At 42.4% G+C, this 14,991-nt stretch overlaps 1 protein-coding gene across 4 annotated transcripts in view; it reads left to right on the forward strand.

Moving 5' to 3' along the window:
- slc26a6.2 (solute carrier family 26 member 6, tandem duplicate 2) overlaps positions 1 to 13,323 on the forward strand; it is a 43,250-nt gene extending 29,927 nt beyond the window's left edge. For all 4 annotated transcript variants that reach the window (XM_079490485.1, XM_079490486.1, XM_079490488.1 and 1 more), the window contains exons 15-20: positions 222 to 314; positions 4,804 to 4,926; positions 6,294 to 6,431; positions 6,802 to 6,856; positions 10,988 to 11,106; positions 12,622 to 13,323. In XM_079490485.1, coding sequence (XP_079346611.1) covers positions 222 to 314; positions 4,804 to 4,926; positions 6,294 to 6,431; positions 6,802 to 6,856; positions 10,988 to 11,106; positions 12,622 to 12,645 — 552 coding nt within the window. In that variant the 3' untranslated portion in view covers positions 12,646 to 13,323. The remainder of the gene's footprint in view (positions 1 to 221; positions 315 to 4,803; positions 4,927 to 6,293; positions 6,432 to 6,801; positions 6,857 to 10,987; positions 11,107 to 12,621) is intronic.
- The last annotated feature ends 1,668 nt before the right edge of the window (positions 13,324 to 14,991 follow it).

The following is a 14,991-nucleotide window of genomic DNA, read 5'->3' on the forward strand; positions in this document are numbered from 1 at the left end:
AAATCACACTCGTGTGAAGTGAGGGGCACAGCGAGGGCAGTATTTATAGCAGCCAGGTGATGTCTTACGCTGTCATTTTTATTTTTTATTTTATCTAACCTTTATTTAACCATAAATAAAGATGTAATTTCGGAAAGGCATGCATTGGAGGAGCTGGCGCCCCTCAAAGATAGTTCCTTATGGATGGACGGACGATGGCTTGATTGATCCATCTGTTTCAGGTGAAACCGGTGCCAGGGTTGATCATCTTCCGTTCCTCTGCCACACTCTATTTTGCCAATGCTGAGATGTACCAAGATGCCTTGGCAGAGAAGGTGAGAGCACACACACATATTACACACACACACACACACGTGCATGTACACACATGGGCACACACTGTGTACATGAATGACGTCTATACAAATTCACTCACACGCACACATACAGTCTATCTCCATGTTTCTCTTACTCTCTCTCTCTCTCTCAAAATAGAAATATGTCTCTATCCCAGCAATAATTGGCCTGTCATGATGTCCATGAGATGACCGTGGGAGTTAACGCTGAATCAGTGACACTGACACAGTAATAATTGACCTGCTATTATTATCACTACGCACATCACCAAGTTGACAGGCATTTCATTGTTCAAATAAAATGCATCCCTCTCTTAGTCTTAGTCCTGCAGAGCCAGACGATCAGAGAGCTCCACATACACATATGTCTGATGTCTAAATAACTAGGTGGAAACAATTAGGAAGTTAAGTTTCACAGAACCAATGCAAAGACTTCATGACTTCTAGAAAAACTATGCCCTTACCTCTCCTCTCCTGTTCTTACTTATTTAGTTTTATGTGAGGCGCAAGTGAAGGAAACAAGGTTTTAATTTAGAGACATGGGTCCTCATTCACAACGGCGTTTACACTCATACCGTTACGTAACGTGAGCGGACAGGCATTTACGTGGATTCCCACATTACGTGGGAATTCATGAACTTGAACGTGAACTTGACGGTGACGTCGGATGGTCGGAATCTCCGCTAAAAGCTGCGCCAGCTCAGAGGGTCGTGTACTGCTTGCGTAGATTTATTCAGAAGGCTTTAGTCTTCATTCTGAATCAATTAAAAGTCCCCAAATCTCAGATAAAATATGTAGGAATGTGTCCAGAACATTGGTCAGCACATACAAAAATGATAGCTTATATAAAAGCCAAGTATCACTTGGATGCCTAAATGCATGCATTCTAGAGGCAGGTTAGCCTAGAGTCCCATACAGAAACTGCCCCTGCAAACCCGACACCTTTTTATTTATTTATTAGGATATTTCTAGCATGCGCGATTGCGCTGCACTTGACAGCTTTCTACTCGCAGTGCAACGCGTTGTGAGCTTGTAGATCGGCTCTCGCGGACTCGCGCTGCATGTTAAAAAACAAACTCACAATTATAATAAGAACATACACTTATCTGCATTCTGCACTGTACGAATTCATTGGAAAATGAATATAACGGTGCGGTGAGCCCGGCCCGGACAGAACAGATTATTTCTATGGTTCACAGACATGCCGGTCTGACAGACAGACAGCAGTCACGAGGGCTAATTAGCCCTATAAAAAAATAGAAGTCCACATTATTGCATCAGCGCGTGCAATTCGGCCAGTCATAGTTTATCAAATAATATCATTATTTTGTTGCATTCCGTCAGGAGGACCTCTATTTCGTTTGAGCTGTAAGGCCTATAGTTCTTTTTTGTTTTTTTTACTGCTGTCTGCTGAGTCATGCTTGACGCCTTTTATGGTGTGAAATGGGGCGTGGATCAATGCAAATGAAGTTATCCGCTGATTTTCCGATCATTTGGCACCCGCTCGCATTCACCTGCGTACCTCACAACATACACCTGCGTACCTGTGGTACACACCGCTCTTTGAATTGCACGGCAAAACAACGTTGCGTGATCGAAAGGAATTTCCCGCATCCGTTACGCTTCCGTTACACTCTGCCGTATTTCTCCTTTGTGAATGAGGACCATGGGATGCACCCACTGAGGCACCATCAGCTAAGGAAGAATTGACGTATAAAGTGAAAGGAGTTATAGGCATGAATAAGGAAGGACAGAGGTGGAGAAGAAGGAAGGACTTATAAGAGTGAGTGCAAGGGAGGGGGACGAGGGAGTGATAGAATGAAAATATAATATGCACCAGGTTTGCTCTTTTTTTAATCTAAAATCAAAGTATCCCTTGAATAGAAGCCAGACTAAAGACAGACTAGATACTCACACAACGAAACCCAGAGAGTAAAAGGAATTAAAACTCTGGATTTTACTGTACACTAATAATAATAATACACAGCAAAATGACAAGAAAGGACAGACAAACAAAAAGGGCTGCACTTATAGCAATGAAGTCACATATACATGAAACAGTATGTTGAGGCAGATTGCAGTAGGCAACAAAAAGCAATTTTCCTTGCCTTGTTTTGCGTGGTTGATAACCACCAGTAAGATGAGATATCAATAACATAACTCAACCGCGTGTGTTGGCTAGCTGCTTCAATGCCAGAATGTAGAATGCAAAGTGGCTGCCAGCGGCCATGTGAACGCCCTACTTACAGTACGTACTTGTGTCATTGTGTCATCAGTGTTTACCAGCAACCTCAGATACACAATTAGTGGTTTTTACAATTGGTTACAAGCACAAGGACACTAACCTCTTCAAAAGCTGGTTCTTTTCATTGGTTTGACAAAAAAATACAGCATACAGCTTATAAAATGCCAGATTATTTCACTCACACTAAACCACTGGCAGAATAGAGTGAATCTACTGGACATTTTGCAAATGTTTTACAAATAACACATTGAAATAATAAAAATAAAAAAATCCCCCAAAAGTTATATGGAGACAAAGGACAAAATTTGAACTTAAATGATTATTGTCTCCACCAGCCGAAGGCATAGGGAGAGTATGTTTTGCACTCCGTCCGTCCGTCCGTCCGTCCGTCCGTCCGTCCGTGTGTCCGTCTGTCCGTCAGTCCGTCCATCTGTCCATCCGTCTGTTACCAGCTAATCTCTGGCACCATGAACCGTTAACAGTCGATGCCAAACTTTGCACACAAACTCCCTGGATGCCAACGATGAACCTCTGCCCCAAATTTTCCAGAATGGCTTGTTATAGCGCCACCATGAGGCAGCTTTTCACCTTTTTTACCTATAACTGCACAGATCTGCGTGAGACGTTGCATGCACACTCCCTAGAGGCCAAGGACAAACCTTTGACCTGCATTTTTTTTTACATCTGCCTTTTATAGCACCACCAGGAGGCCACTTTTGTAAAACACATTTTTTTAAATGACTCCTCCAGATTCTGTCCAAAAATCCTACAAATCGTTACACAGTATCTCTATAATCATGTGCTCAAGACGGATCTGTCCGATATTTCATATTCCACCCTAATTGGCTAACATTGGCTTTCAAAGTTTGCAGGTTTGGCCCATTTTGAACAAAAGCCTCAAATCATGAACGCAGCATGCAATTTACGTGAAATATTTCACGCACTTTCCTACTAGGCTGAGGAATATATCCCACCCTTTTCACATTGGCCTGTTATAGCGCCACCAACAGGTGGATTTTTGCAAAACACATTTTTGGAACAAAATGCCTCAAATCATCTAATTGCCATCAAAGGCGTAAGAAGAAATGCCACCCTTTTCACATTGGCGTATTATAGCGCCACCAGTTGGCCACAACCTGACCTGGCCTGGTTTACACCTCATGGAGATGAACAGAATCTTGGTATTTTCAATGTCATTACCATCTATAAATAGGGATATGCTACTGCTACTGCTACTGCTGCTACTGCTGCTGCTGCTGCTGCTGCTGCTACTACTACTACTACTACTACTACTACTACTACTACTACTACTACTACTACTACTACTACTACTACTGCTACTGCTGTCTACTACTACTACTACTACTACTACTACTACTACTACTACTACTACTACTACTACTACTACTACTACTACTACTACTACTACTACTACTACTGCTACTGCTGTCTACTACTACTACTACTACTACTACTACTACTACTACTACTACTACTGCTACTGCTGTCTACTACTACTACTACTACTGCCTGTAAAAAGAAAAATGCATTATATAGGAATTGTATTAGACAGAGAACTAAAGTGGCAGAAGATAAATATAAAAAATATAAAAATAAGTTAACTAGTATTATAAGGATAAGCAAGAAAGAATACTTTAAGAACTGCTACTGCTACTGCTGCCTACTACTACTACTACTACTACTACTACTACTGCTACTGCTACTGCTGCCTACTACTACTACTACTACTACTACTACTACTACTACTACTACTAATAAACTTTATTTATAAAGCGCTTTTCAAAACATGATTACAAAGTGCTGTGCAGTGGTGGCAATATAAATTAATTTCTCTTTTGTTTCTCGAGCAAACAGGTTTGGTGACCCCTGGTCTTGTGCATTGAAAAGGGGATAGACACCCTCGCTGGGCTGATGCTGACAATAAGCCACGCTGACTGTTCTTCTGTTTTGCAAATGCGTTGTGTTGCGTTGTGTTGGATTGTATTGTACTGAGATGCTTAGGTTTAGGTTTTAGGTTTTATTTATTCGCACATAAAAAAGGTTAAAAACAGGAAAAATAAATTCATGCATATTAATATTGTGCAGGAGAAGTTAAAAGCCAAAAGGCTTTATCGAGAACTTCCCCTAATTTGAAGAATCAGACATTAAATATAAACAAAATACCAGTAATGTGATCCGTTATGATGTGCTGTGTTGTTTCAGGCTGGTATAGACATCACCAAGATCCTGTCAGCCAAGAAGAAGCTGGAGGACAAGAGGAAGAGGCACGAGAAGAAAGAAGCCAAGGAAGCTAAGAAAGCTGCCAAGAAGGATGGACGGGAAATGGTAACATTATTATAAAACAGTGGTTCCCAAAGTGGCGTCCGGGGGGGTCCTTGAGAGAGTTCCAGGGGGTCCCCAGCTAAATGACAATAAGGAACCAAATGGACCCTTATGGGTCTGTAACTCAGATAGTGTACAAATGGAACCAACATCCCATTTTGTTCCATTTGTACACTCTCAAGAGTTAAATTAACATTGATTTTAGGATATAAATTGGGGGTCCCAGAGACAAAAGTGCCATTAAATGGGGCCCATAGACTAATGCAGGTCCAACTGGGGGTCCTTAAAATGAAAATGGTTGAGAATCTCTGCTCTTATGGGGGTCCCTGGCATATCTATTCGAATGGCAGCCCACAGGCTAGTAAATGTCGATTTAGGGGTCCTTGACATGACAACGTTTGGGAACCACTGTTCTAACATAACCTGCAACTTACACTTTGCATGATATGAAGAAGATATAAAAAACGTTTGTACCATGTGAAATCCAGTGGTGGAAAGTAACTAAATACTTTTATTGGGTATTTGTACTTTACTTGAGTATTTCCAATTTCCAGTACTACTACTTACTACTCCACTGCATCTCAGAGCCAAAATTTGTACTTTTACTGCACTACAATTATTTGAAAACTTTAGTTACTAGTTTTAATTTTGATTAGAAAACATTAACATTATTAACATTATCCACTTCAAGCCTATACATTTCGGCCATTTGAAAATAGCTGATCTACAAGCTCACAATGCGTAGCAACGCGACGCATTGTGAGCTTGTAGATTTTGTAGATTTTGTAGATTTGTATACAAATAGCTGCAGATCAGCTATTTGTAGTTGTAACAACTACAAATAAAGGTAAAAAAGCCTTCTAGCATGGAATTCTCCAATTCTTAAGATTAAGAATTGGAATAAATATAGATACTAAACCAGTGGTTCCCAAACTTTTTCATGTCAAGGACCCCCATATTTACACTAATTAGCCCGCGGACCCCCATTTGAAGAGATATGCCAAGGACCCCCAAGAGAGAAGATTTTTACGGCTCTAGCTGTAAAAATTTGACATGCATATTCGTCTACAGACCCCCATGTTTTAATGTCATTTCTATCTCTAGGAATTTATATTGTAAAATCAATGTTAATTTAACTCTGAGAGTGCACAAATGGAACCAAATGGACCCATTAGGAGTTACAGACCCATAAGGGTCCATTTGGTTCATAACTATCATTTAGCTGGGGACCCCCTGGAACTCCCTCAAGGACCCCTGGGGGTCCCCGGACCCCACTTTGGGAACCACTGCACTAAACTATTATGATAGCAAACAAAATGAAACAAAACAAAATGAATTTGTCATGTTTACGTCATCTCCTCCCCCTGAAGGACGAGCAAGACACGAAGTATGGAAGCAGCATCATAGAGGTGCGAGAGCAGCGTGACCCCTCCCTCCCCAGGGCCATCGTCCTCGACCTCAGCCCCGTTAACTTCCTGGATACTGTTGCAGTAAAGACTCTGTGCAATGTGAGACACGCACGCACGCACGCACGCACGCACGCACGCACGCACGCACGCACGCACGCACGCACGCACGCACACACACACACACACACACACACACACACACACACACACACACACACACAAATACAAATCTTCCTGGATATTTTAATATCTTGATTCTCTCTCCCTTTGTGCCTTGGCTATTATTTCTGTGCCTATAACACTCTCTCTCTCTCTCTCTCTCTCTCTCTCTCTCTCTCTCTCCACCCCCTTATCTTTCTCTTGACCTCATGCATTGGTTCAAACTCAGTTCAATCACCACAGTAACCTTGTTATACCTAACGTCATGATGAGCAGTGTGCCAACGTCGTGTCTGTGTTTGTGTCGTCAGATCCAGAGGGACTACGGAGACATCGGAGTAGACGTGTTCCTCACGGGATGCCAGAGTAAGTTGTTAAAAAACACCAGTGCTTTTCAACCAGGGGTCCTTGAGGGGGTTCCATGCTAAATGATGGAGAGTTGCTAACCACATGGACCCGTATAGATATTTAACTCTTGAGGTTCGTAAAATGACCCGTACGGGTCCATTTGGTTTCTCTCAAGAGTTACATTATTGTTAAACATGCATTACTTCATTTACAAGAATACGTCTACACATGTGGACAAAATCTTATCCAACAACAACAAAACATTTATTTAGTTTTAGGTCTGAGAGGCTAAATCTCATCAAATGGTGGTCCGTGGCTCACATGCCGAATAAAAATAATGGGCCTTGAAGTGAAAAAGGTTGAAAACCACAGAAAACCACCATCACACACTCAACCCTGATTGATGCTTAAGTGCAAGAGAGTCTGTCTTCTCAACACTTTTGATGCATCGTGTTTACTTTCTTTATTTGACACTTTGTCGCCGAAGCGTTAATCAGGCGCCTGTCTCGTTTACAGAGAAGGCCACGCGACGAAAGGTCCGGTAAACATGAATTGTACTTTATTCTTTGCAGTAAAAAGTGTAGAAACTATGTAACTGAATCATGGCTGCACTTGTTGCCGTGTGACTGTTTTAACTACTCTCTGAACAGAGTCAGACTGAAATAGGCCCATTTTCCATAAATGCTATTTATACTCAAGGACGCTTGTTTTATTTGCTATTGCCTTATTTGCTATTGTGAGATTTTAACCTATGTGGCTGTCCAGTTAACGAGGGAGGAATCTGACCTTTAACACCACTCCAGTAGAGGGTGCTTGTAATCTTGCAGTATGTCTGGAATAGCTAAAATGCCCAAATTTCCCATGGGACACTTCAGACAGTCACGTGCGCGCGTGCGCGCGTGCGCGCGTGCGCGCGTGCGCGCGTGCGCGCGTGCGTGCGTGCGTGCGTGCGTGCGTGCGTGCGTGCGTGCGTGCGTGCGTGCGTGCGTGCGTGCGTGCGTGCGTGCGTGCGTGCGTGCGTGCGTGCGTGCGTGCGCGCGCGCGCACGCACGCACGCACACACACACACACACACACACACACACACACACACACACACACTGTAAGACAAACATTGTTTTTCCCTCCTCTTTGCTTCAACTGCACATAGCTTCTAAACATTGTATATTGTTTTAGCTGTTTTGCTATGTTATTGTAGTCTTTCTGTAAGACGGGTCAGTACGTCAATCACTGCACACAGTGTGGACAACTAGTCCATGGAAGGTATCTGGGATGTTGAACATTTCTCAACGTCTACTCTGCTGGGGATCAAACGGTGGGTTCATAGGGAATCATGGGGCTCCAAATGTTTTTTTAAAGATTGTTGAATAAGATCTGTGTTGCAGGGGGGAAAGCATCATTATAATATTATTGTGACCGTAGGTCGCAGATTACTATGAAAACCTGTTAGTCCGTCAGTCGATCCGTCAGTCGATCCGCCACGACACCATATTTGGCCGTCAGCTCCTCATGCCTCATCACCTCAACCGCTCAGTGGCCTTGCGGTTAGAGTGTCCGCCCCTTAGAGTATATATGAATAGAGACGGCACCGGATTTCTCCTCACATCCACTTGCATTAAGTTGCTCAAAAGCGCATGAGGCGATTTCACTCCTCCTTCCGAGTAGGAACAGAGTGCATTCTGGGATGGATTGGGCCAAATCGTGAACGTATGAAACAGCGTTCACGTGTCATCATGAACGTGCGCAATGATAGTCAACGGACCAAAATTGGCCCAGCCCTGCAATACCAAATTCGGCCACTATGTCCATTTCGCCTCAGGGTTTCCCCTGGGTGCCGTCTCTATTCATATATACTCTAAGGTCCGCCCTGAGTCTGGGAGGTCGGAGTTCGATCCCCGGCCGGGTCATACCAAAGACCCAATGCCTCCCTGCTTGGCACTCAGCATCAAGGGTTGGATTGGGGGTAAGTCCCTACGACATACTAGCGTCATGTCCAGGGGGTGTACTTGTACATCAAGCTGCCTCACGCTACAGAAACAGGAGATAGGCTCCTGTCTTGCCGAGCCTCATGGCTCGGCAAGACTAACTCGTCACGCCTCGTGACACATCACACCGCCATATATAGCCGTCAGTCCATCACGCCTCGCATATATGGCCGTCTCCATATATGAAGATCACGACACTGACCTCATCAAACCCTGGATAGCCATACATGGAGAAGACTGGATCATCACCTAGATCTGCATATATGGAGCCGGGCAGCAAACTCTGACCTCAAATCCTTAGATCTCCATATGGAGCTGACCTGTGCTGACATTCCATATGTTGATCCTTCCCCACCCGTCCTTCCTCTTCGATGTCTCCCTTTTGACTGATACCTGTCCATTCAAGCTCTAGACAGGCCTGCCCCAAAGTTATTAGCGCAGCCCCGAAAATTAAGGCCCGGCCTGACCTGGGCCCTAACTGGGCCCTAACTGGGCTGATCCGAGGCCTCGCCTGGCCTTAATAATTAGCACACATTTTACAACCTACCCGGCCCAAAAACGTCAATTAAAAAAAGGGACATATATGGGTATTCCCAGACCTGTTCTCGCCCTCAGGGCATCTTACTGGTAATAATAAAATGCAAAGCAAATGAAAACGTATATATGTAATGTGTATACATTCAGGTGTAGACATCAGCGCCCTCCGGGCCAGTGGCTTTTGAAAATCACTGGCCACACCATTGTAACTTGCCCAGGACATTCGTCGGGTATTGATCCCCGTGGTATTATTTTATTACTATTCCATATCATGTGTCAATCATTAAATTATTTTATTACTCGCTACGATACATTTCTCTAAAGCAAATGTTCTTTATAGTATAAACATAGTAAACATTGTTATTATTACAAAACAGTACCTAGATCATTTTCACTGGCCCCAGCGGGCAAGTGACTGGTGCGTTCTGCTGGCCCAGACGTTTTATAAAGTGCAAGGGAAAATAGTTACAGTATGTGCAAGAGCAAACATATATCCAGAAAAAAAAGCTGAAAACAATCAAGATAACCCAGAAAAACAAGTTAATAAACAAGACTTTTATAAAGTCGGGGTCTGAGATAACATTCTAAAATAAAGTCTCTGGGCAGGAATGTCTTTTTGAGTGGTGTAAACCACTCCTACAACTGGCTTTGTTAGTCTGTGCAAAAAAAATGAGCATGGTTGCTATGTTCACCCTGTTCACCCGGGTGTGATTTCATTATTGAGTGGTGTAAACCACTCCTACAACTGGCTTTGTTAGTCTGTGCAGAAAAAATGAGCATGGTTGCTATGTTCACCCTGTTCACCCGGGTGTGATTTCATTACGTCAGACATGATTTCATTACGTCAGACAGGCTATATAAGACCTTACACCACTCAGTTCACACGGGTGTGATTTTTTATTTTATTTTTGAGTGGTGCAACTTCTCCCTTACGGAGCTACTGTGTGTGTGTGGGTGCCTGGCTGGGTGGGTATGAGCACGAAAACAGCATGGTTGTTTTTCACCACCTGTGCGCAACCTAATGCACACACAAACACACACGCACATATTAACTGTATATATGATGATTTTGGGTGTCAGTACAGTACAGTACAGTACAGTACAGTACAGTACAGTACAGGGACCCCCACATCGGTCCGGCCCCCTGGGCGCGTGCGTTCCTGTGGGTCTGGAACTTCCGGAGACCCCCCGGGGACCCCCACACGGAGTTGCACCACTCACTTCACACGGGTGTGATTTTTTTACAAATATTTAATTTGGCATTGTATTTTTCAAGACACCGTAATGAGGAGAACAGTTCATTGTGAGTGACTAAGGGCTGTGATTGGTGGTGAATGTTTGCACTGTCTGCAATCATAACAAGCTTTAATTGAACCACAAACTCCCAATCTCCTCAGACTCCCACACACTGTCTTGCGCTCTGTTCATTTGTACTGACTATGCCATTATGTTTCTCTTCTCTCTCCTCTTCCTTCCACCCGTTTCCCTTCCTCCATCTCCCCCTCTCCCCGTATCTAACTCCAAATCTCCAATCATCCACTCGTCCTTCCCTCTTCCTTCACTCCCTCTCTCTCTCTCTCTCTCTCTCTCTCTCTCTCTCTCTCCCTGTCTCTCTCCTCCCCTCTAGCTGGTGTAATCGAGAACATGGAATCTGCAGGTTTCTTTAATGACAAAGTGACAAAGTCTTGTCTCTTCTCTACCATCCATGATGCTGTTCTGCATTGTCAATCTGAAAGCGATGGACAGGTACCCCCCCCCCCCCCACACACACACACACACACCCACACACACACACACATGCAAATGCATACACGCATATACACATAAATACATAGAATAGAAAGAAATGCATATAGTGAAAACACTCATACGTGCTAGCTTGTTACGGTAAGCATATTCAACGTCTAGGAGAGGATCTACACGCACGCACGCACGCACGCACGCACGCATGCACTCACACACGCACGCACGCACGCACTCACACACACACACACACACACACACGTAATACTCCAGGTTATATGCACACATGTGAACAAGCATATAATGCATTTGCATTGATATATGCAATGCATGCACACATTCCTCAAGTGTGCACAAATGATACAATATTTGACACATGTCTCTCTTTCTCTCTCTCTCTCTCTCTCTCTCTCTCTACAGACAGCCAAACCTAAAACACACATGTACATTATATGGTCATACAATTGAACATGCATATGTGTGCAATATGCATGAGCACGCACACAGACACACATATTCCTCTCATTGCATCTCAATGCATGCAAATTCACATTCCCTATAGTGTGCACTCCTGAATGCAAATTCTTCTCTCAGCAAGAACATATGGTGTGTGTGTGCGTGTGCGTGTGTGTGTGTGTGTGTGTGTGTGTGTGTGCGTGTGTGTGCGTGCGTGTGTGTGTGTGCGTGCATGCTCATGCATGCACATATGCATATTCAATTGTATGATATCGAGGAAACCTCCTAACTCCATTTTTGAGGTTTGGGATTTTTTTGCATAAATCGGTGCTATTGAACTGAAATTGTCTGTGTGTTGTTTTGAAAATATTGAACCAATGGAAAGTAGTAAAAAATGCTTTGGACAAAACTTCTCAACTCCATTGGACCCTCAAACTGTCTGCTAAAGCAGCTAACTCCACCACCTCTCCCCCTCTCATGGAAGTAATTGACAATACATAAAGTCACAACATCAACTTTGATGAGGCTGTATTGCTTTCTTTTCAAAATATAAGGTTTTCTTGATTTCCTGAAAGTTTTATATTTTTAATTTCCTGAAAAATGAACATTTTGGAGTTAGGTGGTTTCATCCCGACAGCAGAGATATTTCATATCAGTGTTTTAGGTTTTGCTGTCTGTACAGTATAGAGAGAGAGGGGGGAGGGGGGAGGGGGGGGGAGAGAGACAGAGACTTTACATTACATTTCCCCCGGGAAATCCATCAAAGCGCCACAGCTGCAGTCCACAAAATACATTACACAGGGATAGATTTTAAAATGGGATAGACAGAATAGCAGAGGAGAATAAGAATAAGAATCCAGCTGTGAGAGTTGTGAGAACGATATTGGGAAACACAAAACAGTCTTGAGATGAAAGTTATAACTGACTTTTTGTCCTCCATCTTTCTCTGTCCTCTCTGTCCCTCTCTCTCATCTGTCTTTCTCTCTTCCTTTTCTTTCTTTCTCTATTCCTTTCCTTGGTGTGCCCTCACCCCACCCACATTTCCATTTTTCCATGTCACAGGAGATGGCAGGAACTCATTTCTGATGATCCCTCATCCCTGGGAGTGATGAAAGGATGCAATGAGAAAAGAGGGGGAAAAATAAGAGTCAATCACAGGCTTTACATCCCTGGAACGACGAACGTCTGACGTCAATATCGGTAGAGGGCGCTAAGTCCACGGGTTTGCGTACTTTTTATAGATCGCCTCATATAAGAACTGTGTTTTAAAAATAAACAAATCATCCAGGCCGCTTCACTCATATGGATATGAAGAATAAACTGACTGAGAGAAAACACTAATACTGCTGCTGAATTAGTTACATTTTCGCTAGAAACAGTATCAAATATGAGTGACTGACTGTCGTAAACAATACAGAGACACCTCCCCGACAATATCGCAGAGACAGTTTGTTTACTTTTGGACCACAGTTATTATATGAGATGATTTCAAGAGGACCCCATGTTATTCTCCATAGAGAAAGTACTTCCGTGAACCAGGGGATGAGCGAGTGACTAAAAGTGCTGCTGTATTGTTCTGTTGTATATTCACCAAAAGACACATATTTATGGTTTGTGAAGAGAGAATTATTTTTCATGGAAATTCATTTTTTTGCCTCAGTCATAGATGAACACGTACATTGATTGTATTTTTTATGAAATTGTAAAAGAATATCTTAATATTTATGAAATTGTATTACAAATAAATACTTTTTGACAATTGGATAGTATAGTCTTTGTTGTTGTAGTACGGTACGCCATGTGGTGTTTATGTTGCACCCTGATTATTTCACTGCTTGTCAGACTTCTGATTGGTCCTTGACTGACTAACCAGCAGGCTCTTTCTGCCTTGTTCCGCCCTGGTTCCAACTTGTTTGTTGAATTTGCTAAAATTCATTTTTGGAGAAAAAAAAACTAAAAACAAACATGATATGCCCAGTCACCATGCTGCTTATATCATAATTAAATATCATTATTTATTTATTCATTTCTTCACAGAATCAAATGTTTTAAATGTTTCACCATGAGCCTGGATGGCTTGATTCTAGGCTTAAAATAATTGATATAAATATTGCTATGCCCTTATACTGTAGAATCTACTGTAGATGATGAAAAAGTTTTGATGATGAAAGTTTTGGATTGCAGACATTGCATGACCTTAGACCTTAGAGCTGTTGTGTAGAAATAATCTGTGTTTTATAGAACTAGAGGTCTGAAAAAAATCATTAACATGGTGAAACACATCTTGATGATGTCATCAAGATGTGTTTCACCATGTTAATGATTTTTTTCATAATTACAGTTCTAGGAAACACAATGGGGGGACCTTTTATTATTTCCACACAACAGCTCTAAGTATTATTAATGACATAGTAAAATGTTGAAAATGGGTGGTTTTCCCCTTTAATTAAAAAATATGAATAATTTGAAGGAAATGATGTAAGCTTAGCTATCCCATGATAGGCAGACTGTGCACTTTATCATTACCCATTCTTGCTTTTCAAATTCATACGAACTGCTGAGTCTATGCAAAACGCCATCTGTTTTCTAACAGGTTTCAGGGACACTGCTCCAGTTCTCCTACGGTATGTTCCCATAGAGAGAGGGAGGGAGATAGATATTAAGTCATATATACTCTTCTGTTTATTTGTTATCTGTACATTGCCCTCCGTTTCATGCTCATACACATCTTTCTGCTGATTATCTCATTAGAAGTCTCACTTCGTGAGGAATCCAAGGGTTGAAAAAGAAAATCCATCTTTTAGCTGATATGCCCTTATCCAGAATCACCTCACAGGGTGCACCTTTATACCTCCACTAAATGAGCCAGGGAGTCAGATCCCTACATCACTGGCCTGGGCGGGAACCCCTTTTGGTGTTATACTTTTAGCTATTGAAAAATAGCAGATCTACAAGCTCATAGCGCGGCACTGAGTGCTGCGCTACGAGCTTGTAGGTCTGCTATTTTTGAAAAATCGTGAAAATGTGGTACAAATCTTTGAATATATATTCTTTCAGAGCGAACGCTTTTAACACAAATCTTTGCTCCTGGGGTGGGTCCCTGAAACAACATATTTTCAGATGGGGGTCGGCGGCCTATTACATATAATTTTTGGGGTCCTTGACATGAAATATTGAGCACCACTGATATAGAAACATATTATTTCAGAAAACTGTCTTGATTTACAAGGCTTTTTTTTATTTCGACGTCAGGCCTAAATAGGAAGGCCGTAAAACAAGCATTTCTCTACATGTGTCCTGGAAGATAAATCTTTACCATAGTTAAAAGTGAGGTTGTGTGGTGTATCAATTGAATGTCATTAAATCTATCCAAAACCAAAGTGGCAGTGAAACCTTTTGGGTAAGTAAGACTAAATAGCAAAAAAAACATGT

Source organism: Electrona antarctica (assembly GCF_951216825.1).
Source record: "Electrona antarctica genome assembly, chromosome: 2".
NCBI lineage: Eukaryota > Metazoa > Chordata > Actinopteri > Myctophiformes > Myctophidae > Electrona > Electrona antarctica.